Source organism: Canis lupus, chromosome 7 (genome assembly GCF_011100685.1).
Source record: "Canis lupus familiaris isolate Mischka breed German Shepherd chromosome 7, alternate assembly UU_Cfam_GSD_1.0, whole genome shotgun sequence".
Classification (NCBI taxonomy): domain Eukaryota; kingdom Metazoa; phylum Chordata; class Mammalia; order Carnivora; family Canidae; genus Canis; species Canis lupus.
The window spans coordinates 38,931,320-38,952,818 of record NC_049228.1 but is presented as its reverse complement, the minus strand read 5'-3'; the positions used below and the strand labels follow the sequence as shown (position 1 = coordinate 38,952,818).

Sequence of the window (21,499 nt, the reverse complement as noted above, 5' to 3'; positions counted from 1 at the left end):
TATCCCCAATAAATCCTTTCTAGAACTCTTCCCAGCCCAGATAGAGCATTGCAGTTGTTTTTCACTACTCCTTGGCCTCTTTCAATGAGAAACAGTTTCTAAAAAAAAAAAAAGAAACAGTTTCTCAGCCTTGTTTTCTGTTTCATGACATTGACATTGTTTTGACACTGACGTCTTCGGAGATAAGGGCCATTGGTTTCTAGAATGTTACTTTATTTGGGTTTTGGCTGATGTTTCCTCATGCCTGTATTTTTTACATAAAGAATGTTATTTCCTTTGTTGTGAATCAGGAACTGATCTACAATTTTTATTTAAAATCATTCCCTCCCCCGAATTATTTTTCATTCTACCTTATGTCCCTGGAAACTCTCCAGAATTTTATACAGGGGAACATCATTTGTTCTGATTTTTAAAAATATATAAAATATTCTAGAGATCACATTATACCCACTCTTTTGCTCCATAAACCTTTGGGTGGCTTTTGACCAAAAGCAGTAGAAATCTGACTATCTAAACTTTGCCCTGCCAAGTTGGACTCTGTAGTGTATTTATTTACCAACGGCATATATACAGATTGTACTTTGAAATATCTTGCACGAACTTAGATTTCATATTCTAATGTTGCATGGATGGTGTAACCAAGGAGCAAGATGTTAGGATACATGGGTGAGCCTTGAGTTTACAATCTCACTGTAGTTATTTTATATAAAAATACCAGCTTTGGGCAGCCCGGGTGGCTCAGCGGTTTGGCGCCGCCTTCAGCCTGGGGCGTGATCCTGGAGACCCAGTATCGAGTCCCACGTCGGGCTCCCTGCATGGAGCCTGCTTCTCCCTCTGCCTGTGTCTCTGCCTCTCTCTCTCTCTCTCTGGGTGTCTTTCATGAATAAATAAATAAAATCTTAAAAAAGAAATACCAGCTTTACCGAAATGTAATTCACATACTATAAAACCCACCCTCCCAAAGTGCACAGATCAATAGTTTTCAGTATATTTCAGACTTGTGGCAATGCGGCCATCACCAGGATCTAATTTTAAAATGTTTTCATCATCACTGCAGTTTTAAGAATAATGGCAAAGTTGAGTCCCTTGGCGAAATGGCCAGAGCTTCTGTCGGAAAGATTCAGGGGAAGGATGGGGAGGAATGTGACAGAGAGTAAGTTGTTTTTTTTTTTTTTAATTAAAAAAAATTTTTTCTCAGAGAGCAAGTTTTGAAAGAGTACAGAGATGCCCGGGGAGGCGGGGACGGGTGGGGGGTGTAGATTCCAGGGGCAGGAGCACAGCACCCGGGAGGAGCGAGGCCTCCGGTCCAGGGCTTGCTCCCCGAGCACAGGCCCGAGCACAGGCCCGGGGGCGGCGATGAGTCGCACCCGCGGCCCGGCAGCAGCCTGTCTCCCCGCAGGGCAGAGTCCCGGGCCGGGTGAGCGCCGGGCTGGAGGCCCAGGGCGCCGGGCGCGGGGCTAGGGGCTGCAGGGGCGCGGAGAGGGAAGGAGGGCCTCGGGCGGGCGGAGTCTGGGATGGGCGCCCCGGGCCGGGTCGGGGGAGCCCCGGCGCAGCCCTTCCGAGTGGGCGCCGCAGACCCCGGGCCTCGCGGGGAAGACCGCGTCCACCGCTGTGTGCGCCCGAAGCTTCCCAGGACCGCTGGCCCCAACGCGTGCAGGGGCAGGGGCAGGGGCGGTGCGTGCAGGGGAGGAAGCGGGAAGGACGCGCCCCAGGGACCGCCCCGGGCCCCTCCGCACGCGCGGCTGGAGGCTGCGCCCGGCCCTCGGCCCCCCTCTGCGCGCCCTCTCCCCAGCAGGGGCCGCTAACGGGGGCGGGGCGGGGCCGCACCGCGCCCTCCCGAGGCCGGGGTTCGACCCCGGACCGCCCCTCGGGGGCCGAGCCTGGGCGGGGTCAGCGCGGGGCGGCCCGAGCCTGCAGAGCGGGAGGCGGAGGCACCGAAGGAGAGCGCGCCCGCCGCCGCCGGAGCCTGGGGGCCTGGGAGCCGACCGCGTAAGGGGGCGCGAGGGCACGGGCTGGGGGCGCGGTTGCGAGGGGCCAACGGGGGCCGGGGGGCTGGGGGCGCGGGCGGCGCTGGACTTGCAGGCAGGCGACTCGCTCACGTCCCCGGGGCCGCAGCTGCGCGGGGACCAAGGTCCAGGAGCGCCCGCGCCTGGCACCCCCCCCCCCGCCCCCCGGGGCTGCAGGTGCGCGCGGCTCCAGGAAGAGGCCTGGGCAGGCCCTGCGAGCGCGCTCGGGCCGCGGGGTGCAGGTCCCCAGGCCCGCCCTCCCGGAGAGTATTGCTTCCAGGGCGCGTGGAGCCCCGAGCCCCGCAGTGAAATGCTCCTGTGTCACCGAAGTCCTGAAAGCCGTGTCCAGGCTTGCGGTTGGGGCCTGCTTCTCGGCCCTCGTGCCCGCCGCGCGTTCCCGCCGCGCCCCTCGCTGTTGTCCCGGGAGGCAAGGCCTGCCCGCCTCGCAGCTGGGGCGGGGGCGGGGGAATCTCGGTCTGGGGTCCGAGTTCCCCGCGGAGCTTCTGGCCGCTCCCGGAGCCTTGGCGGTGGGGAGAGGGGACCGCGGCTCCCGCAACTCTGCGGTCCCAAGTTTGGCTTCTCTCTCTAAGCCTGTCCCCCCATCCTCCCCGCGGGGCAAAGCTCAGGCTCCGCACAGCCTGCCGCGATTGGGCGCACAGCCCGCTTCCTGCCTCGGCTGCTCTGCACCCCGAGCTCTGCACCCCCGGCTCTGCACCCCGGGCTCTGCACCCCGGGCTCTGCACCTCGAGCGCTGCACCCCCAGCTCTGCACCCCTGGCTCTACACCTCGAGCGCTGCACCCCCAGCTCTGCACCCCGGGCTCTGCACCCCGAGCTCTGCACCCCCAGCTCTGCACCCCGGGCTCTGCACCCCGAGCTCTGCACCGCAGGCTCTACACCCCGAGCGCTGCACCCCCAGCTCTGCACCCCCAACTCTGCACCCCGGGCTCTGCATTCCCCGCTCTGTACACGAGCCCCGCGCCCCGGCTGGAGGCGGAACTGCTGGGGCCTGTGCACTTGAGGTCTGCGAGCAGTTCAGCGCCTCTGCTCAGATTTATGAGCTCCTGTGGGAAGTTGTTGGGGACGTTGGCCAGAGTCTCTGAGGCGCCCTGCAGCCTCTTCTGATGCAGCATCATTGAAAATAAACATTCTCAGGAAGCTGCCTGGCTCCAGAAAGTAAAACTGTCTTCTGGTATGAAGGCAGTTGTGGCTTCCCTCAGGGAGTCAGGGCCTCAGGGCCTGGCCCCTTTGGGTCTGAGGAGCAAAAAATTCTAGGATTGATCAGCAATGTTTCCACACCTGGGAGGGCCATGTGAGGATGGCTTTTTTCCTCCATCCTTAGTGGGGGTGGTGCGGAGGGCTCAGCGGGGATTATGCCCTCTGCAAGCTTGCAGGTTTGTGGGGAGAGAGGTAGACAGTGAAATAAACTGGTAAAACGTAAAATATGTTGGAGGAAGATGTGTGCCATGGAGTAAAGCCCCAGAGAGAGAAAGAGAGTATCTGGTGAAACAGAAGCCTGGTGATGTTTGAATAATCCCAACCAGTTAGGAGTGGCACATTGCCACTGGGGGTGACTATGCACCAAGAGTGGAAAATTGCCATGGGGGGTGACTATGCACTAGGCTGAGGAAAGAGCAAGAGCAAAGGCCCTGTGGCAGGAGCATTCCTGGTGCAGATGAACTTTATGTCTGTTTGCCGAGTGTCAGCCTAGCTGCCACCAGTGCTTTTGGTGTGAGTGACCTCCTGCATAAACTATACTGGCCCAGCATGAGAGCCAGAGGACTCTAAACTTTCTGCCACCTTCCCCCAACCCCCAACCCAGTTCCAGAAAAGAAAAGACCTCCACCATCGCGCGGTCGGTAACTGCTCAGCAGGGCAGCCAGAGGGAACCTCAATAGCATCTGCTCCAGCCCATGTGCCCTCGTATCCCTTGAGCACTCTGGCTGGTACAGGCTTACAGGTGCAGGGTGATCCCTGGAAGTGACTGAATGCCCTGGGGCAGAGAGGCCATTAGAGAAAGGGCACCCACCATTGCAGGAAGCAGAGTGCCTTCCCCAGGACCCCCTTGCCGTGTCCTGGTTCATGTCTGATGCACGCACTGGAGCTCACAGGGAGCCCTGGCCATGGATGGAAGAGCTCAGCATGCCCCAGGCTTAGTAGCCGCTCCCCTGGCACCCTGACTCTTCTCTTCCAGCATCCTGGCTCAGGCCCAGACCCGAGAAGGCACAGGTGGCCCAGACTCCGTTTCTCCGTTCTTGCGTGGAAGTGCCCAGAGATGTGGAGCACAGCCTGGCTCACAGAATAAGAGAGGGCTGGGTGTGAGCCAGATACCCGAGGACACCTTCTCGGGGCCGGAGCACGCACAGTTAGATTGGGCCTGTGTTGGTATGCGGGGCCCCTAGGGCCTCATGCCCAAAGCCCACCTCAAAGGATCCTAGACCCGATCATTAGGGATTCCTTCCTTTGAGGTTACACAGTGATGTGAAAGCACACCTAGCATAGAAGGAAGAGGGGACTCGTGCCCTAGCCATGTCATCGGTATGTCCCCTCCCTGGACCTCGTCCATAAAATGAGGTTGGGCTGTTCAAGCTGCAAGTCTCCTGGTGGCTCTACTGTGTGACAACTGTGTGGTGAAGAAGTCCAAATGGATCCTCAGGAAAGGAAACACATAGGTGGGGAGCAGTCCATATTGGCGGGGCCTGCGTGGGCCCTGCAGCCTGTGCCAGATCCACTGAGACCGCTTCAATGGGAGTGAAGACCACAGCCCAAGGCTGTGGGGCAAAGCCTCGCACAGAAGGCAGGGGCTCAGGATCGGGACAGAGGTGTCCATGCCCAGCCAGCTGGCCTCCTGGGGTCACTGTTGGGGTGCTGGTAGGTGTCCTTGGGCTCGGCTCTGCACTTAAGGAGCAGAGGCTCCAGGTGCTCAGGGGGTGAGACTGGAGGTGCAGTGGGTCTCCCCCAAGCAGTTCCCCAGGAGAGGATGCCGCCCCCTGCCTTCCCTAAGGAGGGAGCAGCACTGTGTCCAGGACCCCCGCTCTGCCAAGGAGAGCACTGCGCTGTCCCATCCTTGCTTACATAACTAAACACACAATGATTGTGCAAACGCAGTTCAAACTGGTGTTTCTACTTTCATCAGTGTGTTTACCTTCCTTAGGGAGGTCAAATTGACCCTTCCTCACCTTCTGGAGTCCAGCCAAGGACTTCCTACTTAGTCTCTCTGAGCTTTATTGTTGATCGTCTTTTTTTTGTTTGTTTGTTTATTCATGAGACACACAGAGAGAGGGACAGAGACACAGGCAGAGAAAGAAGCAGACTCCTTGTGGGGAGCCCGATGCAGAACCCGATCCCAGGACCCCAGGATCACGCCCTGAGCTGAAGGCAGATGCTCAACCACTGAGCCCCCCAGGCGTCCCTGATCATCTCTTTAAAACAGAGAACTACCCCTTACTTCTCCAGGTCACTGTGGTATATGAGATGATGTGTTTAAAGAGTCTTCCCACCCTGTGTCACACCTAAAGCACACTGTGGGGCCCAGACAGACTGACCGACAGGATGGGGGCCACATGTCCTCGCCCTGGGCTCACTGGGGGGCTTCAGGCAGCTCCCTCCTGGCCCAGGAGACTGTGAGGGCATCAGGAAACTGGTGACCAGGAGCAGGGGGCCTGAAGGCCTCCCCATCAGGGTGTCCCTGGCAAGCACACCTGGGATATGGCTTTCCCTGTGCAGTGTGTGGCCTCTGCTGTACTGAGGGTGACATTCCAGAGTATTCCTCTTCCTGTTAGGGCTAGAGAGACTTGGACCTTTGGGAAACCAGGAGAAACACTCTGCTTCCAGTGCCAGGCCCCAGGTGAGTCTGCATAGTGACAGGCGCAGCTCCGGGAGGTTTGACTCTCTTACCACGTCTTTGGGGGAAAATGGATGTACTTTCCCGCCTTCCTGGGGTTTTATTTTGCCTATGGCAGGACCTACCGGCTGGACCTCACTGTTGCTGCGAGGAGGCAGGAGCGGGCAGGCCCAGCCACCCTGTGCAGGCAGAGAGAGCATGTCCTTGCCTGGCCTGGCGCCTGCCTCCCTCCCTCCTGGCTGCTCTGTCCTTCAGGACCTTCCATTGAACTCCAGAAGTATTTTTAGCCTTTTGCAACTTTTTATTACTTTCTGCTACCCGGACATTGCCACAAGCAAACTAACCCCCACCAAAATAGCAGCAGCCCAGAACTTTCCTCAATACCCTGACCCTCATCCTCAGGGCCACCCTCCACGCCCTCCACGGAGCACAGGGGCCCTATCACCACATTCCAGAGGAGAAGCCGGCTTAGGTTACAGCCGAGGCCCTGCCAACAACTCTATCCCTGACACACCATTGAGGAAGCTTCCAGACCAGGCAGCAGAGCTGGAGGCAAGGGAGGGGCCGAGTGTGGACGTGCTGGGGAGGAGACAGGGTGTGCGCATCACAGCAAGCCCAGCCCACTGCTCTGTCCTCCGGAGCAGGGGTCTTCTCTACTCCCAGGGAGGTGCCAGTGTTGAAACCCCAGGCAGGGTCGGGCTCTGCCCCCGCAGGCAAGTGAACTCCGCCCTGCTGTTTCTCTTGTAATTTAAAACCCATGGAAAACCGTAAGGGTCTCATGTGGCAGATGGGGAACTGAAACAGGGCCTCAAGTGACACCAGGCGGGGCCCATGAGCCCCAGTGTGGGGATGCGCCCCCCCTCCCCTGCATTATTCATTATTCATGCCATTTAGGCCTGAGTGGGGGGGCTGTGTAGATGAGTCTACAGTGGCCTCCGCTCGGGAGGCTAAGTGTGTGCAAGTGCACGGGGGTCAGCCAGCCCCTCCAGGGTTCCTCCCTTCCACTACCAACAGCCCCCCAAAGTCTGCCTTCCCCCCTACTCCCCGGGAACCCCCTGCCGTACCCTCCTCCCAGGACCACCCCTCAGCTTCCTGTCCTGGCCCACGGAGCACTTAGCCTTGGCCTGTGTCCCTCTCTCCCACCCGTCGTGTTCTGAGGACTGAAAACCCTAAGTGATTGCCCGTATGGGTGCACCCCCCTTCACCTGATGGAATGCTTTGAATCCCCCCAGTTCGGTGAGGCCTGGAGAAGTGAGGTTCTCCTTTCCCTGGGGTCCTGGCTCCAGGTTGTTCTCCCAGGTTTCGCTCTGGGTCTTGCAGAGAGGTGAACACGGCCTGATCCCGGGGCAGGCGCATGGGCATGTTGCTCGGCCCCGTGGGCCCCAGGGGGCCGGGGGCAACGTCTGTGGGGCAGAGGCTATGCCGTCAGCCAGTGTCCTCCCCTCCAGGGCTTTCCCACTCCGTGGGGCCAACTGCAGCCCGGATTGGGCAGAGGGTAGGCGGTCTGGGCTGCAGCGAGCAGGGCCTAGGGATTTCGGGAACTTCGGGAAGCCCCTGGGCTTGGGTGGCCGTCAGCCATGTGTCAGCAATGTGTTGGCGGCAGGAACATTCCCATTCCTTGCTGCCTTGGCAGGCTGGCCCTGGCATGGAAGGGAAACCATCTGTTTCGATGTTCCTCTGGCCATCCTCCGGAGTGGAGTGGCGAGACGGGGAGGGCAGCCAAGGGCCCGGGCCTGGGGGAGCATGCGGCCACCGCGCCCACCGTGCTGTCTGGCCAGGCATCAGAAAGGCTCGTGGTGCCACTGTTTTCCCCGCGCTCTGCCCTGGAGTTCCCTGTCCCTGTTCCCGAGGTCCTCCCTCTCCTGTGAGTCTGTCAGGCCACTTGGGAGCACCTCCTGATCGTGAGGTTCTCGCCCACCGGCCTGGGTGTGTCGGGGGTCTCTGAGGGCAGGCTGACAGATACCCCATTGCATTCTCCAGGGTCTTGAGTCTGATCTTCACCTTTTTAAATCCAGACCCTGGTATGTGCAGTCCACCTGGCATACTGGCGGTCCACTCTTGCTTCTGGGAGAAATCTGCCATAACACCCCCTGCCACCCCCGAACCCTCTCCCTGCATCTTACGGCCAGTGTCTACAGAGTAGTCTGAGAAGTAGGTTATATATAACTCCTCTGGGAGAATTCAGACATATTTTTGTTCAAAAGTTCTAGGGGCGCCTGGGTGGCTCAGTGAGTGAAGCATCTGCCCTTGGCTCGGGTCATGATCTCAGGGTCCTGGGATCAAGCCCCACATGGGGCTCCCTGCTCACTGGGGAGTCTCCCTCTCCCTCTCCCTCTCCCTCTCCCTCTCCCTCTCCCTCTCCTTTTCCTGCTCCCCCTGCTTGTGCTCTCTCTCTGTCAAATAAGTAAATAAAATCTTTTTTAAAAGTTCTAATAATTTTCAACACTGTCATTCGAAGAATACTTAAATTCATTCACTCGACAATACATTCTGAGCATCCAGGACGTGCCAGATGGTGGGGACCAGAGGGCGGCCAAGGCAGACGTGGTCTCTACCCTCAAGGAGCTTCCTTCCAGCGGGGGTGGCGTATACTGTAGAATGTCGAACAGATGAGCTGAGCTAGGGATGAGAGGCACTCCGTGCTGAGATAGGTCAGGGCAGGCTGCTGGGAAATGGACGCTTGGTTTGAAATTGGAAGGATGAGCAGGAGTTAGGAAGCTGAGGAGAGGGAAGAGATCTGCAGACTGAGGGACAGGTTTCAGCAAAGCCCCGAGGAAGGAGGGAGCGTCATAGGCCCAAAGGATGCCAAGAAGGTGGGGCTGGGCTCAGAGAGGACGAGGAGGTGGGGGGCAGCTCAGACCCTATAGACCTTGAAGGGTGAGCTGGTGTCACTCCATTCCAAAGGCAACAGGAAGTTATCCTAGGATTCTTTTTTTTTTTTTTTTTAAGATTTCATTTATTTATTCATGAGAGAGGCAGAGACATAGGCAGAGGGAGAAGCAGACTCCATGCAGGGAGACCAATGTGGGACTCAATCTCAAGACTCCAGGACCACGCACTAGGCTGAAGGCAGACGTTCAACCACTGAGACACCCAGGCACCCCTATCCTAGGATTCTAACAAGGGACATGAGGTGGTCAGGTGGATTTCCAGAATAGCACTGTGGCTGCAGAGTGTGTGGGAGGGGGACAAGAGCACGTGTGACAGAAGTGGACAGGGGCCCTGCTTGGCTCCAGGGGAGGCAGTGTTGGAGGTGGATCTGAGATTATCTCGGACGTGGAGCTGCTGGACTTGCCAGTAGGGTGGATCGACATGAGTGGGGTGTAGGAGGGGGTTCAAGGATGTCTCCTGGCTTTTGGTTTGGCATTTGGGAGGTGGGCAGTCTCCACTACTGGGTGAGCTGGAACCCCAGAAAAAGACAAAGGTTTAGGGGGAGAAGATTGCGGAGCAGCTGCAGATGCAGCAGAGGAGGGTTTGAGATATTCGGGAGCAGGTGGGTGGGCAGGTGGGCGTTGGGGTCCCAGTTAGACCCGGGCAGGTGGCAGTGGGAGCCACGTGGACAGAAAGGATGGCCCCATGTGGACACAGTTCTCTGGCCACCTGATCAGCTTTGTTTACCCATTTATTTCACATTCCCACCTGCCACTGGCCCTCAGAGGCCCACGGGCCGTCAGGTTCTTGGCCACGAGGAAATCACACAGTGGGATCCCAGCCGCGTGAGCAGGTCTTGTGTGGCTCTGGTGTCAAGAGGGTGTCTGACTCACTGTTGAAGTTGAGTCACAGGGCAGACTGTCACCTTCATGGTTTGTCATGTAAGAGATGTATGATTATGTTGTTTTTGAGTAGATAGTACATGCATTTGGTAAAAGATGATTTCTTTTCAAGATATAAAAGCTTATTCAGTGCTAGACTGTTCCCTCGTGGGGCCCCTGGGTGGCTCAGTCGGTTAAGCATCTGGCTCTTGATTTTGGCTCTGGTCATATCAAGGTCATGGGATTGAGCCCTGTGTGGGGCTCTGTGCTGAACACAGTCTGCTGAAGATTCTTTCTCCCTCTCCCTCTGCTCCTCCCTGCTTGCGCGCCCTCTCACTCTCTCTCAAATAAATAAACAAAATCTTAAAAAAGCAAAAAAGATTGTTCCCTTGTGTTGGGCATCCAAGTGAACTGCCACTGTCCACAGCTTGTGTTTTTGGTCCATGCAGGTGCACCGTTTAGTATGCCTGCTGTTCTCACTTAACTATCAGGGAGATCTTGACCAAGGCAAATAGTTTTTATACTTTTAGACAAAGAGACAATAAATTTGTGAGGAATTGAGAGGATAAAGAAGACGGGTGTTTTTGAGCAACGGGGAATCCTAATCAGAATGTAGACCAAGGCTAGAAGATGAGACACACATCATCGGCTTTCTGGGCCCTCAGGTCCACATCTCTGGCGGTGCAGGTATCTTTTTCCTTCTTCTAACAGGAAGGGCATTTTTCACATGGGAGATTTGTTTCCTGCTTTCGGGGGGGGGGGGCAGAGAAGGGTCTGAGACTGGAAGCACCTCCTGTCTCGTAAGTGACTTTTATTTAAAATAGTCACTGTGCCGAAGGGGCGCATCTGGGGTGGCCTGCCCTAGATTGGATCGATAAACCCGTCTCTTATTTCCATCCCCAGCTGGTGGACATTCAGGTTGTTTGCAGTCTTCCTTCTTACCAGGAGGGAATATCTGCAGCAAATCCTCCTGAGCATATGACAGTTTCTGTAAATGCAAGTTCAGTGCTCTGGAGAAAGGAACTCCAGCCCGGAGGAGCTGGGTCAGAGGCCACATGAGTTTTACATTTTTTTTTAAAGATTTTATTTATTCATGAGAGACACAGAGAGAGAGATAGAGAGACAGAGACACAGGCAGAGGGAGAAGCAGGCTCCATGCAGGGAGCCCGACGTGGGACTCGATCCCGGGACCCCAGGATCACACACTGGGCGAAGGCAGACGCTGAACTGCTGAACCACCCAGGGATCCCCAAGTTTTACATTTTGACAGATGTCACAGAATTGCTTGTCATGCAAAAAAGCAGCCTGAATGCTGTGGCCAAGTGGGAAGACACCCTTTTCTGTCCTCGAGAGGGATGAGGGCGCCTATTCCCAGGACCCCCGCCCCCAACCACTGTGCTGCCATGCCTTTCCTTTGAGAACATACCTTTTATTTGGTCAGGCTGCAGGAGGATGTTTGGTCGTTGGATAAATGTCTCAGCCGTGGAGCACGAATACAGCACGGAACATTTTGAAGACTGAGCATTTGTTGCTGAGAGTTTATCTACGGGGAGAGGGGGGACTGGATCTATTTTCTCTGCCCCCTGACTTTTGCAATTAGGGTGCTGCTAGGCTCTGTGTAATAGAAACTCAAAGTGACAGTGGCTTCAACAATATAGAAGTTTGTTTACCTGTCACATGAAGGAAGTTCGGAGTAAGTAATCCAGGACTGGGCTGCTGGCGCCACGGGCAGCAGGAACCCAACATCTCCATCGTCGTCCTAGCATTGACCTCTCCCCTCAAGATCACCTCACAGCCCAAAATGGCTGCCAGAGTCCAAGCATCGCACCTGTATCCTAGGAGGCATGAAGAAGGAAGGGGAAGGGCAAAAGGTGAGTGGTTCGCAGCTGAGTCAGCGCTCTTTATGTCGTCTTCCACACTCGTGCAGGACCCATGCACCCTTGTGCGGACTGTGCACTGTGCAGTCTTAGAGGATGCCGTGCACGTCATCCACATCATGGATCTGTGTATTTATTTACAAGTCCTTCCTAGCAGATGGCAATGAGGCATCTTACGACCAAAGCAGTATATTAGATTTTCTAATTGTGTTTTGAAGAATGGGTGTCTTTTCCTAATTCACACAAAATGCTGTCTGGGCCATGGCTGGCTCTGCCCCGGGTACACTTACAGCTCTTTGTCAGCACCTAATCACTCCATAGACTGACCTGCAGGGAGGGCCAAGAAACGGTGTGTGGCTGGGCTTTACCAACTGAAATAAAACTCCCAAGTGAGGAAAGGAGAGAATGTAGCTGGCCACTCACCACTCTGCGTCAGTCCGAGGGCACATTTGCTGATCATCCAGCTCCCTACAGGCCGCGAGGGCAGAGTGCTGGGTTTTCAGTCCCGGGGCTAGGCCACGTTTGTCTCACGTGGCTGTGATGCGCTCACCTCCCCAGGCACATTTCCTCACCCCGCTCTGGAGACTCGGCTGATCAGCTACAGAAGGGTCATCGCAACAGCCGCCCTGATTTCTGAGCTGGAACTCCTGGCTTCGTCATGATGCACTAACAATTTACAAACGAGAGAGGCAGGGACCCCATTCATCTGGTGCAGACCGAAGTGCAAAGACTGCACCCTGCAGCTCGCAACTCAACGCCTATGCGGGACACGGGTGTGGACCCTTGTGGCTCCTCGCTCACGCGTGCGCTTTCTTACTTTCTGCCTAGTGAAGTCCTATTTATCCTTGAAGCCTCTGCTCTGTGACCCCCTCCTTGTGAATCCTTTGTGTCTGTCACTGGAAGGGTGGTGCTGTCCATCCACTTGCCCTGCTGGGACAGGACCTCCTCCTGCTTACTCCCTTGTGCCTGCAAAGAACCCGGCTCCTTGTCACCCACACGCGGTGACTGCCGAGCTCATCTGTGGTCCAGAAAGCAAACTGGTATTTACCTTTCCAAGGCGCCAGTCCAGATCTGTTACCTGCTTTAAAGGACTAAATGACTTCCGGATACCTCCCAGACCAAGTTCAAGTCACAAAAGAGTCGACTTGAGCTTTCAATGTTGTTCCTTAAATGAATCGTCTGTTCGGAAACTTGTGTTTCTGCCTTGAGCAGAACAGAAAGACAGCTTCATTTAAACTATTAGACGGATGTTTCCTGCACCTGGGCCGGAGATGTAAGCACCTACTTTACTTGACCTTGTGTATTTAGCGTTGTGCCTTGTACGTCAGGCCCAGGAAGGCAGGAGAAGGTGAATCCGCTGCTCCATGGGCATCCCTCATCACTTTCAAGTACTTCATGTTCAGTTCTCTTTTTTTTTTTTTTAAAGATTTTATTTATTTATTCATAGAGACAGAGAGAGAGAGAGGCAGAGCCACAGGCAGAGGGAGAAGCAGGCTCCATGCAGGGAGCCCGACGTGGGACTCAATCTAGGGTCTCCAGGATCACGCCCTGGGCTACAGGCGGCGCTAAACCGCTGAGCCACCCAGGCTGCCCTCAGTTCTCTCTTTTTAAAAATATTTTATTTATTTATTCATGAGAGACACACACAGAAAGGCAGAGACACAGGCAGAGGGAGAAGCAGGCTCCCTGCAGGGAATTTGATGTGAGACTCCATCCCAGGACCCCAGGATCATGACCTGAACTGAAGGCAGACGCTCAGCCACTGAGTCACCGAGGTGCCCCTTTTATGTTCAGTTCTAAGGTCACCATGTTACTCAGTGAACTGCTTCATGCTAAACTGATCCCTGATTTTTTCCCCCTAGTTTCATGAGTATGTGCCCAGAACTTGACCTCAGTGTAGAATTTGGAGAATTCAACTCTGCACGACCTCATTTCTTATCTGAGTTGTCAGGGTCCCTCTGAGCAGTCTCCTGTAACTAAATGACCATCGTCCTCCAGTGATTATGCTAAAAAGAAAGAAATGACACTGGTTTACAACAAAAACTACATTCTCCTTACAAGGCAGGCTAATCGTTTTTTAGGAAGGGTAGCCTGATTCCAAGGATGAAATGCTTTCAATCAGAGGCCTTCCCCCCTCTGCCCCCTGCCCCGTGGCTCTCCCAGCAGAGCATTTGGTCTGTGTTCTGGGGAGGTGCATTACAAACTGAACAACACAGAACAACGGAATTGGATGGAATAGGGCGCCGGAGCTTTCGGAGCTCACCGCCCTGGCTGTGGTGTCAGGAGCCCACACCACGAAGCAGGCACGCTGGCCCTGGAGAGCATTACTTCTGATGTTTTCACAGTAGCTCCCAAACGTCCATGTTTTGAAGGAGGTAGAGTATTTTCTACACCAGCAGGAGCTGACTGCGGGAGCCTCATGACAGACGGAAATAGACAGGCACCTCCTGCCCAGGGACATGTGTTGCAGGATGCTGATAGCCAGGGGTATCCATCACGATACCATCTTCCTCCCAAGTCACGTCCGTGGGGAGCAGATACTCCCAGACCACAGGTGTTCATGCCGTGCATGCACCAAGCAAGTCTCGCAGCCTGTTGTGCACATGGGCTGCAGCATGGCTCTAGGGTCTCTTCCAGCCTGAAGATTCCACACAGTAAGACAGGACTTAGGGGGAAGGGAAGGCACACACTGGCAGAGCACCTGCTTTGAGCCAGCGCTTTTATCCTCATCTTACAGACAAGGCCACAGACGCTCCGAATGGTTTCCTGCTAAGTGGCGGCACTGGGATTCCAACCACTGGAAACAGCAGAGGCTCCCTTTTTGTAAACTCCCAAGATGTTCCAGTTCTTAAAGTCATGGTAGTTAGACTTCAGGGGTCCCCTGGAATGGGGGTTCTCCAGGAAAACCAGGCTGGGCCCTTGAATGGTAACACCATGCTTCCCCAAACCCACAAGGGGTTTGCATGTTACTTGGTGTGCAGTGGGGCTGGAAGATAGTGTGTCACCCACCAGGGGACCCAGTGATCAGTCTGTTCTCCTGCGCGCAACCCCCTTCCCAGAAATCAGTCTACCTGTGACTTCTGAGTCAGGAGGTCTTGCTTAGTAGAGAGAGCCCAGGCGGGTTGCCACAGTTGGGGACAGCGTGCAGGCTCGGGAGGCCCGTGACTGTGGACACCCCAGGCTCCTAACAGGGTTCCTGCAGCGACGACTCCATGCACCTGCCCAAGCCATGACCTTCACGTCTCTTCTCCAGGCTGCGTACAGACCTATCCCTTCTGTACATTGTAATCTCTGTGTAGCTTTCAAAAATGTGAGTGCTGCACCCCGGCTTACACCACCAGAGGAAAACATCTGTGTTTCATTACAGATTATAGTTTTGCTTGACCTCTATATAAAGGGACTCGTGCAACATGTGCTCTTCTGTGTCTGGCTACTTTGGCTTGGCCCTGTCTGCGGGGTCACACGTCGTGTGTACAGCATAGACCGTTCGTCCTCTGGCATGGCGTGCCACCGTGATGACACCAGTCTGTGACGGGTGGTGCGTAGGTCGTTTCTCGTCTGAGGGTTCCATGGATAGAGCTGCTGTGAACGTTCTGGTTTATGGCTTTGGGCAAACACGTGGGCATGTTTAGGTTGGGTCTATACCTACGGGTGCATTGCAGAGGCATAGACTTTGTGAATGTCCAGTTCTAGTAGACTCTACTGGTTTTCCAGAGAGATTGTAGGAAATTGTCCTGCTGGATTTTGATTTATCCTGGTTTCTCTCTAGGAATTGCCTCCCTTACGGTTTTGATGGTGTGCTCCACGTACACCTGCCACTGAAGAGGGAATGTCTGACTTGAGTCTCTGGGTAGCAGGATTGAGGCCCTGCCTCCAGGCCTCCCTGCATCAAGGGTGTGGCTGCACTGCTCTGAGTGCCTCTGTGCAGAGCATGCTGCATGTGGCGAAGGGGGCTGGGCACAAGAAATAGATTGCATTCTAGGTAGAGGAGGGAAAAGTAGGGAGAGACACCTGCAGGGCACAGTGCTCCGAGGCACAGAAATGGGGCCCAGCTTCCTGCTGAGTTAGCTCCCAGAACCACCTGCCCAGCACCCCCCCCCCGCCACAGGCCCGGCAGCGAACGTTCTGGCAAAGGCCAAGAGCTGCATCAATAAGCCCAGCAACCTGGAGCAGAGTCATGTGGTCTGCCTAAGGCCCAGGTGCTCTATGGCAGGACAGGTGAGGCTCTATCAGTACTCAGCTCTAGGTCTTCCTGGCCACCTTTTTTAATGTTTTTTAAGGTTTAATTTTTGAGTCATCTCTCCACCCAACATGGGGTTTGAACTCACGACCCTGAGATCAAGAGTTGTAAGCTCCAAAGGACTGAGCCAACCAGGTGCTTCCTGGCCACTTTTTTTTTCTTTTTAACAAACAAGGTACAATAAGGTTTTTTGTTTTTGTTTTTGTTTTTTAAAGATTTTATTTATTTATCTGAGAAAGAGAGAGAGAGCAACACAAGCAGGGGGAGAGGCAGAGGGAGAGGGAGAAGCAGGTTCCCTGCTGAGCAGGGAGTCCGACTTGGGGCTCAATCCCAGGACCTTGAGATCATGACTTGAGCTGAAGGCAGATGCTTCACCAGTGGAGCTACCCAGGTGCCCCCACAGTGAGGATTTAGGGCTGAATTAGTGCCCCTTCCAGGGGCACACAGTTCCATGTACAGATGACTCTTGCCTGAGTAACCAGGCACAGGGAGCCGAGGGGGTCTGGGCAGGCTGTTGTTCGAGCTGGGGCTGCTGGTCAGGCTGTCTGCTTTCCAACCTGCCTCCTCCATTTACGGGCCCTCCCGGCTTGGACATGCTGCTCAGCCCTCACTTCCTCATCTGTAAAATGGGACCGTTAAGATAACTAGATGAGCCAAATGACATGGGGTGCTCAGAGCAGAGCCCTGAGGAAGCTTCCCCACACACTGCCTGTTCCCTTCCCAGGCAGTGAGCCCACACACACACTGCCTGTCACCCTCCCAGACAGCGAGCAGACACCACATCGGGGAGGCGCACACCGCCGCCCCTGCGTCCCTGGGGTGAGGGCAGCAAGGGGCATGCCATCTCTCAGCGCTGCAATAAGGGCAGGGAGCTTGGAGAGTTCTAGGCGCCCTCAGACCAGGACTTCAAGTACCAGCCCACTGGTGACCCCGTTTAGGAGGGCTTCTGGGCAAGAGGGAACCTCAGGGCAAGCAGGATCGGGAAGCTCCTAGGAATGTGCCAGGCAGGTCTACAGATACAGGAAGCGGATTCGTGGTTGCCTTGGGCTGGGCTGCAGTGGGGGCAGTACGGGGCTGAGATCTAAGGAGTCTCTCTTTGTGGTGGAATGTTCTAAAATTGTGCTTACGGCCACACAGAACTGTGAAGGTGCTAGGAACCACCAGATTGTACACTTCAGGCAGGTGAATTGTATGGGACATGAATTCTGTCTCCTAAAGCTATTTTAAAATTACAGCTGCGATGTGTGGCCGTCTTCCGGCCACCTCACACTCCGCCTGCCTCCTGACCGTGGGAGCCTGCTTGTCCCTGGTGTGCGTGGGGACAGGTCCCTGGCAGAGACAGCAGGGGGCAGAGCTCCGGAGTCCAGCGCTGGGTGGTTGGAGGGGGAGCACTCAAGAGGGTGGAGAGAAGCTTCCAGAGCTGGAGGTGCCTTAGAGGAACCCACGGCTGCAGAAGTACAGCCCCTGCGCCCAACACTCATATTTTTCTAGTTGGAAGGATGAATTTCATAGCTCAGTGTGGTTGTAGATGACTCTTGTCTTTTTTCTCTCCTTTTCCAATTCTTCCAGATGCTTACATTCTTTTTCTTAGGTCAGAAATATGTGAAATTAGGGTGCCTGGGAGGCTCAGTTGGTTAGGGGTCGGACTCTTGGTCTCAGCTCAGGTCCTGATCTCAGGGTCGTGAGTTCGAGCCCCACCTTGGACTCCATGCCCAGCGTGGTGCTTACTTTAAAAAAAAAAAAAAAAAAAAGAATGAGAGACACCTGGGTGGCTCAGTGGCTGAGCATCTGCCTTCAGCTCAGGGCATAATCCTGGGGTCCTAGGATCAAGGCCCTAATCGGGCTCCCCATAGGGAGCCTGCTTCTCCCTCTGCCTATGTCTCTGCCTCTCTCTGTGTCTTTCATGAATAAATAAATGAAATCTTGGGTAAAAAAATAAAGTACCCGAAGTCAGGGACTAGATGGGAGAGCAGGTGGGGACAGGCGTCCAGGCCAGGGTCAGGGCCTGCCTGGGGGTCTCTGCAGCTGATGGACATGCCTCTCTCTTGCAGGAATCATGTGGCTGGAAATTATCCTTGCCTTGCTGCTGGGCTTCGTCATCTACTGGTTCGTCTCCCGGGACAAGGAGGAGACGTTGCCGCTGGGAGATGGCTGGTGGGGACCTGGGGCAAGGCCCACAGCCACGGAGGATGAGAGCGTCCGCCCCTTCAAGGTGGAGACTTCCGAGGAGGAGATAGAGGTAGGGTGCCATCTGTAGGCGGGACTGAGCAGCGTGGAGGGCAGAGAAGCCCCGCCCGTGGGTCCTGAGGCTGGGGGGACCTGCCCAGGGATGGGTCTCCCTCTGCTCTTCTCCCGCCGGGCAGTGCACAGAGGCTGACCCACGCCACCTGCCCATCCCCTCTGCTCCCTCCTCCCCTGCCTCCTCCTTCCCCCCTGCTCATGGGTCGGCAGCGCCCAGGTGAGAGGGGGTGCCAGCTGGCCCCTGGCACGTGCATCAAAGCTCATGGAAAGCAGTTGCTTCCTTCTCCTTTGGGCCCCTCTGAAACCCTCGGAGTAGGCTTGCAGGACAAAGCCAGCAGGTTTTCATCAGGACCCGGGCGGAGGTTCTTCCTGAGTAAGAAGCTAGGCCATGGGGACATCAAATGCTCAGGTACAGAGAAGCTACCCCGGACCAGCACTGATTACGCTCCTGCTGTGGTGCCGGTGCTCATGGTCACATCCAATCCCTGTAGTGAGGACTGTTGTTCCTCTTTCCAGATGCAGAAATTGAAGCTCAGAGGGTAAAGCAGTTTATGCCAGGGACCGAGATGAGAAGCAGGATTTGAACTCGGATCTGTCCAACTCCAGTGCTTATGTCCCTCCACCACACACTGGAGTCTGGGTGGGGGGGTGGTATCCAGTGGGATGGGCTGCAGGGCCAGGAGGGTGAGTGGGACCTAGGACGTCCCCACCCGTTCTTCCTCTCCTTCTGTGCGTATCGGAACACCTGCTGTATACAGGTGCGTGCTGGGTGCCGGGAGAAGAGCAGAGAGCAAATAACTCACAGTCCCATAGCCCAGAGAAGGAATGGGCATGGAGGAAGGGTAACTGAGGGATTCATAGGCATAGATGCCATAAAATGTGCCAACAAAAAGTGAGATTTCTGCAAAAAGCAGAAATCGGGCTGCACCTGAGAGAGAAACCAGGCTGAGGCCCCTTGGGTAGGATAGATGATGCCTTGCTATTCAGGAGGCTGGGCCCTGAGGATGTTACCATCCTTGGGTTCTCAGACTCAGTCTAAAACATCCCAGTCTGGGTGCCTGGAGTGCTTGGGAGGACACTGGCTACAGGTGACACCCGGGAGGCCCCATGAGCCCATACAGACGTCCCGGTCCTGGCTGGTCTTCTCCCCTGATGCTCGCCCAGGGGGCTTGCGTCTTCTCTCCTGGTCTGTCCTTCTGATTCGAGCTGAGTTATAGGGTTTTCCTCAGTGCAAACCACAACCCGGGACAAATCCGTCCTACCACCTGTTTCTACAGCCCCCAGGCTGAGAATAGTTTTTACATCTTTAAATGGCTGAAAATAATCAAAAAAAAAGGACTGTCTCGTGACATGTGAAAATCACACAGCATGCAGATTTCAGTGTCCGTAAATAAAGTTTTATTGGAACCCAGCCGGGTCCATTTGTCCATGTCTGGTCTGTGGCTGCTTCCATGCTACAAGGACAGAGTAGACCAGAGGCAGCTTGAAAAACCTAAAATAGTTACTGTCTGGCCTCTTACAGAAACGGCTTGCTGGTCCCTACCACGCATAAGACTCAATAAATTAAAAATGTGTATTGTTCATATGTTTAAAAACAGAAGGAGAAGTAAAGGTGAAGTCAAAAGGGGCGAACAGGGCAGCCCGGGTGGCTCACCAGTTTAGTGCTGCCTTCAGCTCGTGGCATGATCTTGGAGACCCAGGATCGAGTCCCACATCGGGCTCCCTGCATGGAGCCTGCTTCTCCCTCTGCCTGTGTCTCTGCCTCTCTCTCTCTCTCTCTCTCTGTCTCTCATGAATAAATAAAATCTTTTTTTTTTAAAAAAGGGAGGAGAACATAAGGGTGCCTGGGTGGCTCAGTTGGTTTAAATGGCCGACTCTTAGTTTCAGCTATGTCATGATCTTAGGGTCGTGGGATCGAGTCCCTCGTGGGGCTCCATGCTCAGCACAGAGTCTGCTCAGGATTATCTCTCCCTCTGCCCTACCCCCCCCCCCCATTGCACACATGCACACTCTCTCTCAAATAAAGAAATTGTTTTAGAAAGTGAGGAACATAGTCTTTCGGAACAGCCACTGTTGTGGGAAACATGGAGTTTCCTTCTGGGGTAAACCCGACCACCCAGGGTGCACGTCTGCAGACCAGCAGCCTCCTCACCCTCCCGAGGGACATAGCTTTGCCTCTCCTGTCTCACTGTCTTGTGGCTGCAGGGTTTGCTCTGTCTTCTGGAACCAAACCTGCTTTGCCCTGCGTTTTGCTCCAGGACTTGCATCAGAGGATCGACAGGGTCCGTTTGACTCCACCTCTGGAGGATGGGCGCTTCCATTATGGCTTCAACTCCAAGTATCTGAAGAAAATCCTTTCCTACTGGCGGAATGAGTTTGACTGGAGAAAGCAGGTGGAGATTCTCAACAGGTACCCTCACTTCAAGACTAAGATCGAAGGTATGTTCACAGCACCAGCTGCCGGGGGAGGTATGTCACAGGAGTAGCCTTGGCAGGTGCCCATGTGACTCAGACCTAACTTAGAATCCAAATACTGGTCCTCAAGAGGTATTTACAGGGTCACCTCTGGAGCAGAAAGAGACAGAATCCCAACAAATCCAATGGGCCTTAGAGCAAGACAGGAAAACGTATAAATAGTTTAAAAGCCAAAGAAATGCAGAATCTGGTCCAGTGATGGGACAGCCTTTGAGGGGAGGGAGCGGAGGCGTGGGCCTGCCGTGGCACGGGTCAGCTCCAGCCCTGGAGGGGGGGGGGGGGCGGGTGAGGTCTGCTGAGGGTTGCTCAAGGGATATGTCGGGATCTGAAGAAGTATTGCCCTTTCTGTCGGCAGCTCTGTAGCCCGTGTCCGTCTGTGTGGTAGGTTGTTCCGCACCTGGGAGGGCTTCACCTGGGAGGGCAGGGACCTCCCAGATTGTCTTGGCAAGGCAACCTCAAGATCATTTGGGGTGAGGTCACAGTTCCCTCAGTGGAAAAGCATTTCCCCCCTTTTGAGAAATAATTGACATCCCTCACGGTGTAAGTCTGAGGCGTAGAGCGCGGTGGGTTGATTTATAGTCGTTGTGAAACCATCACCGCGGCGGGTCCTGCTCACACCCAGCTTCTCGTGCAGACACAGGACAAAGAGAGAAAAAACTTTCATCCTTGCGGTGAGAACTCAGGATCGACTCTTAACTTTCGTGTGTGCCCCACAGCAGTGTCCGCTACGTGACCCCCCAGTGCCTGCGACCCTCGCACCTGGGGTTTGCACCTCCTGACCCCCTCCCTCCGGCTCCCCCCCCACCCCCGCCTCTGGTAACCGCATGTCTCATCTCTTATCCTGAGTTCACTTTTAGTTTTTGTTTTAGATTCCAGGTACCCGTGAGATCCTGTAGTATTTGTCTCTCTCTGTCGGGCTTACTTCACTTAGTGCAATGAAGGCTTTATGTTTGCACGGTGGTAGGATTTCCTCGTTTTTTAATGGCTGAATAATATTCCATTGTACACATTCGTACCACAATGTCTTTCTCCGTTCATCCATCCGTAGACACTGGTTGCTTCCGTG

General features: G+C 54.9%; 1 protein-coding gene across 2 annotated transcripts in view; it reads left to right on the top strand.

Moving 5' to 3' along the window:
- Nucleotides 1–1,835: 1,835 nt before the first annotated feature.
- The window catches only part of EPHX1 (epoxide hydrolase 1), a 35,001-nt gene continuing 15,337 nt past the window's right edge, over nucleotides 1,836–21,499 (top strand). Inside the window, exons 1-3 of one of the 2 annotated variants that reach the window (XM_038542827.1) lie at nucleotides 1,836–1,989; nucleotides 17,769–17,956; nucleotides 20,217–20,397. In XM_038542827.1, coding sequence (XP_038398755.1) covers nucleotides 17,774–17,956; nucleotides 20,217–20,397 — 364 coding nt within the window. In that variant the 5' untranslated portion in view covers nucleotides 1,836–1,989; nucleotides 17,769–17,773. Of the gene's footprint in view, nucleotides 1,990–11,048; nucleotides 11,472–17,768; nucleotides 17,957–20,216; nucleotides 20,398–21,499 lie in introns of those variants that run through there. The other variant, XM_038542826.1, reaches the window with a different exon arrangement.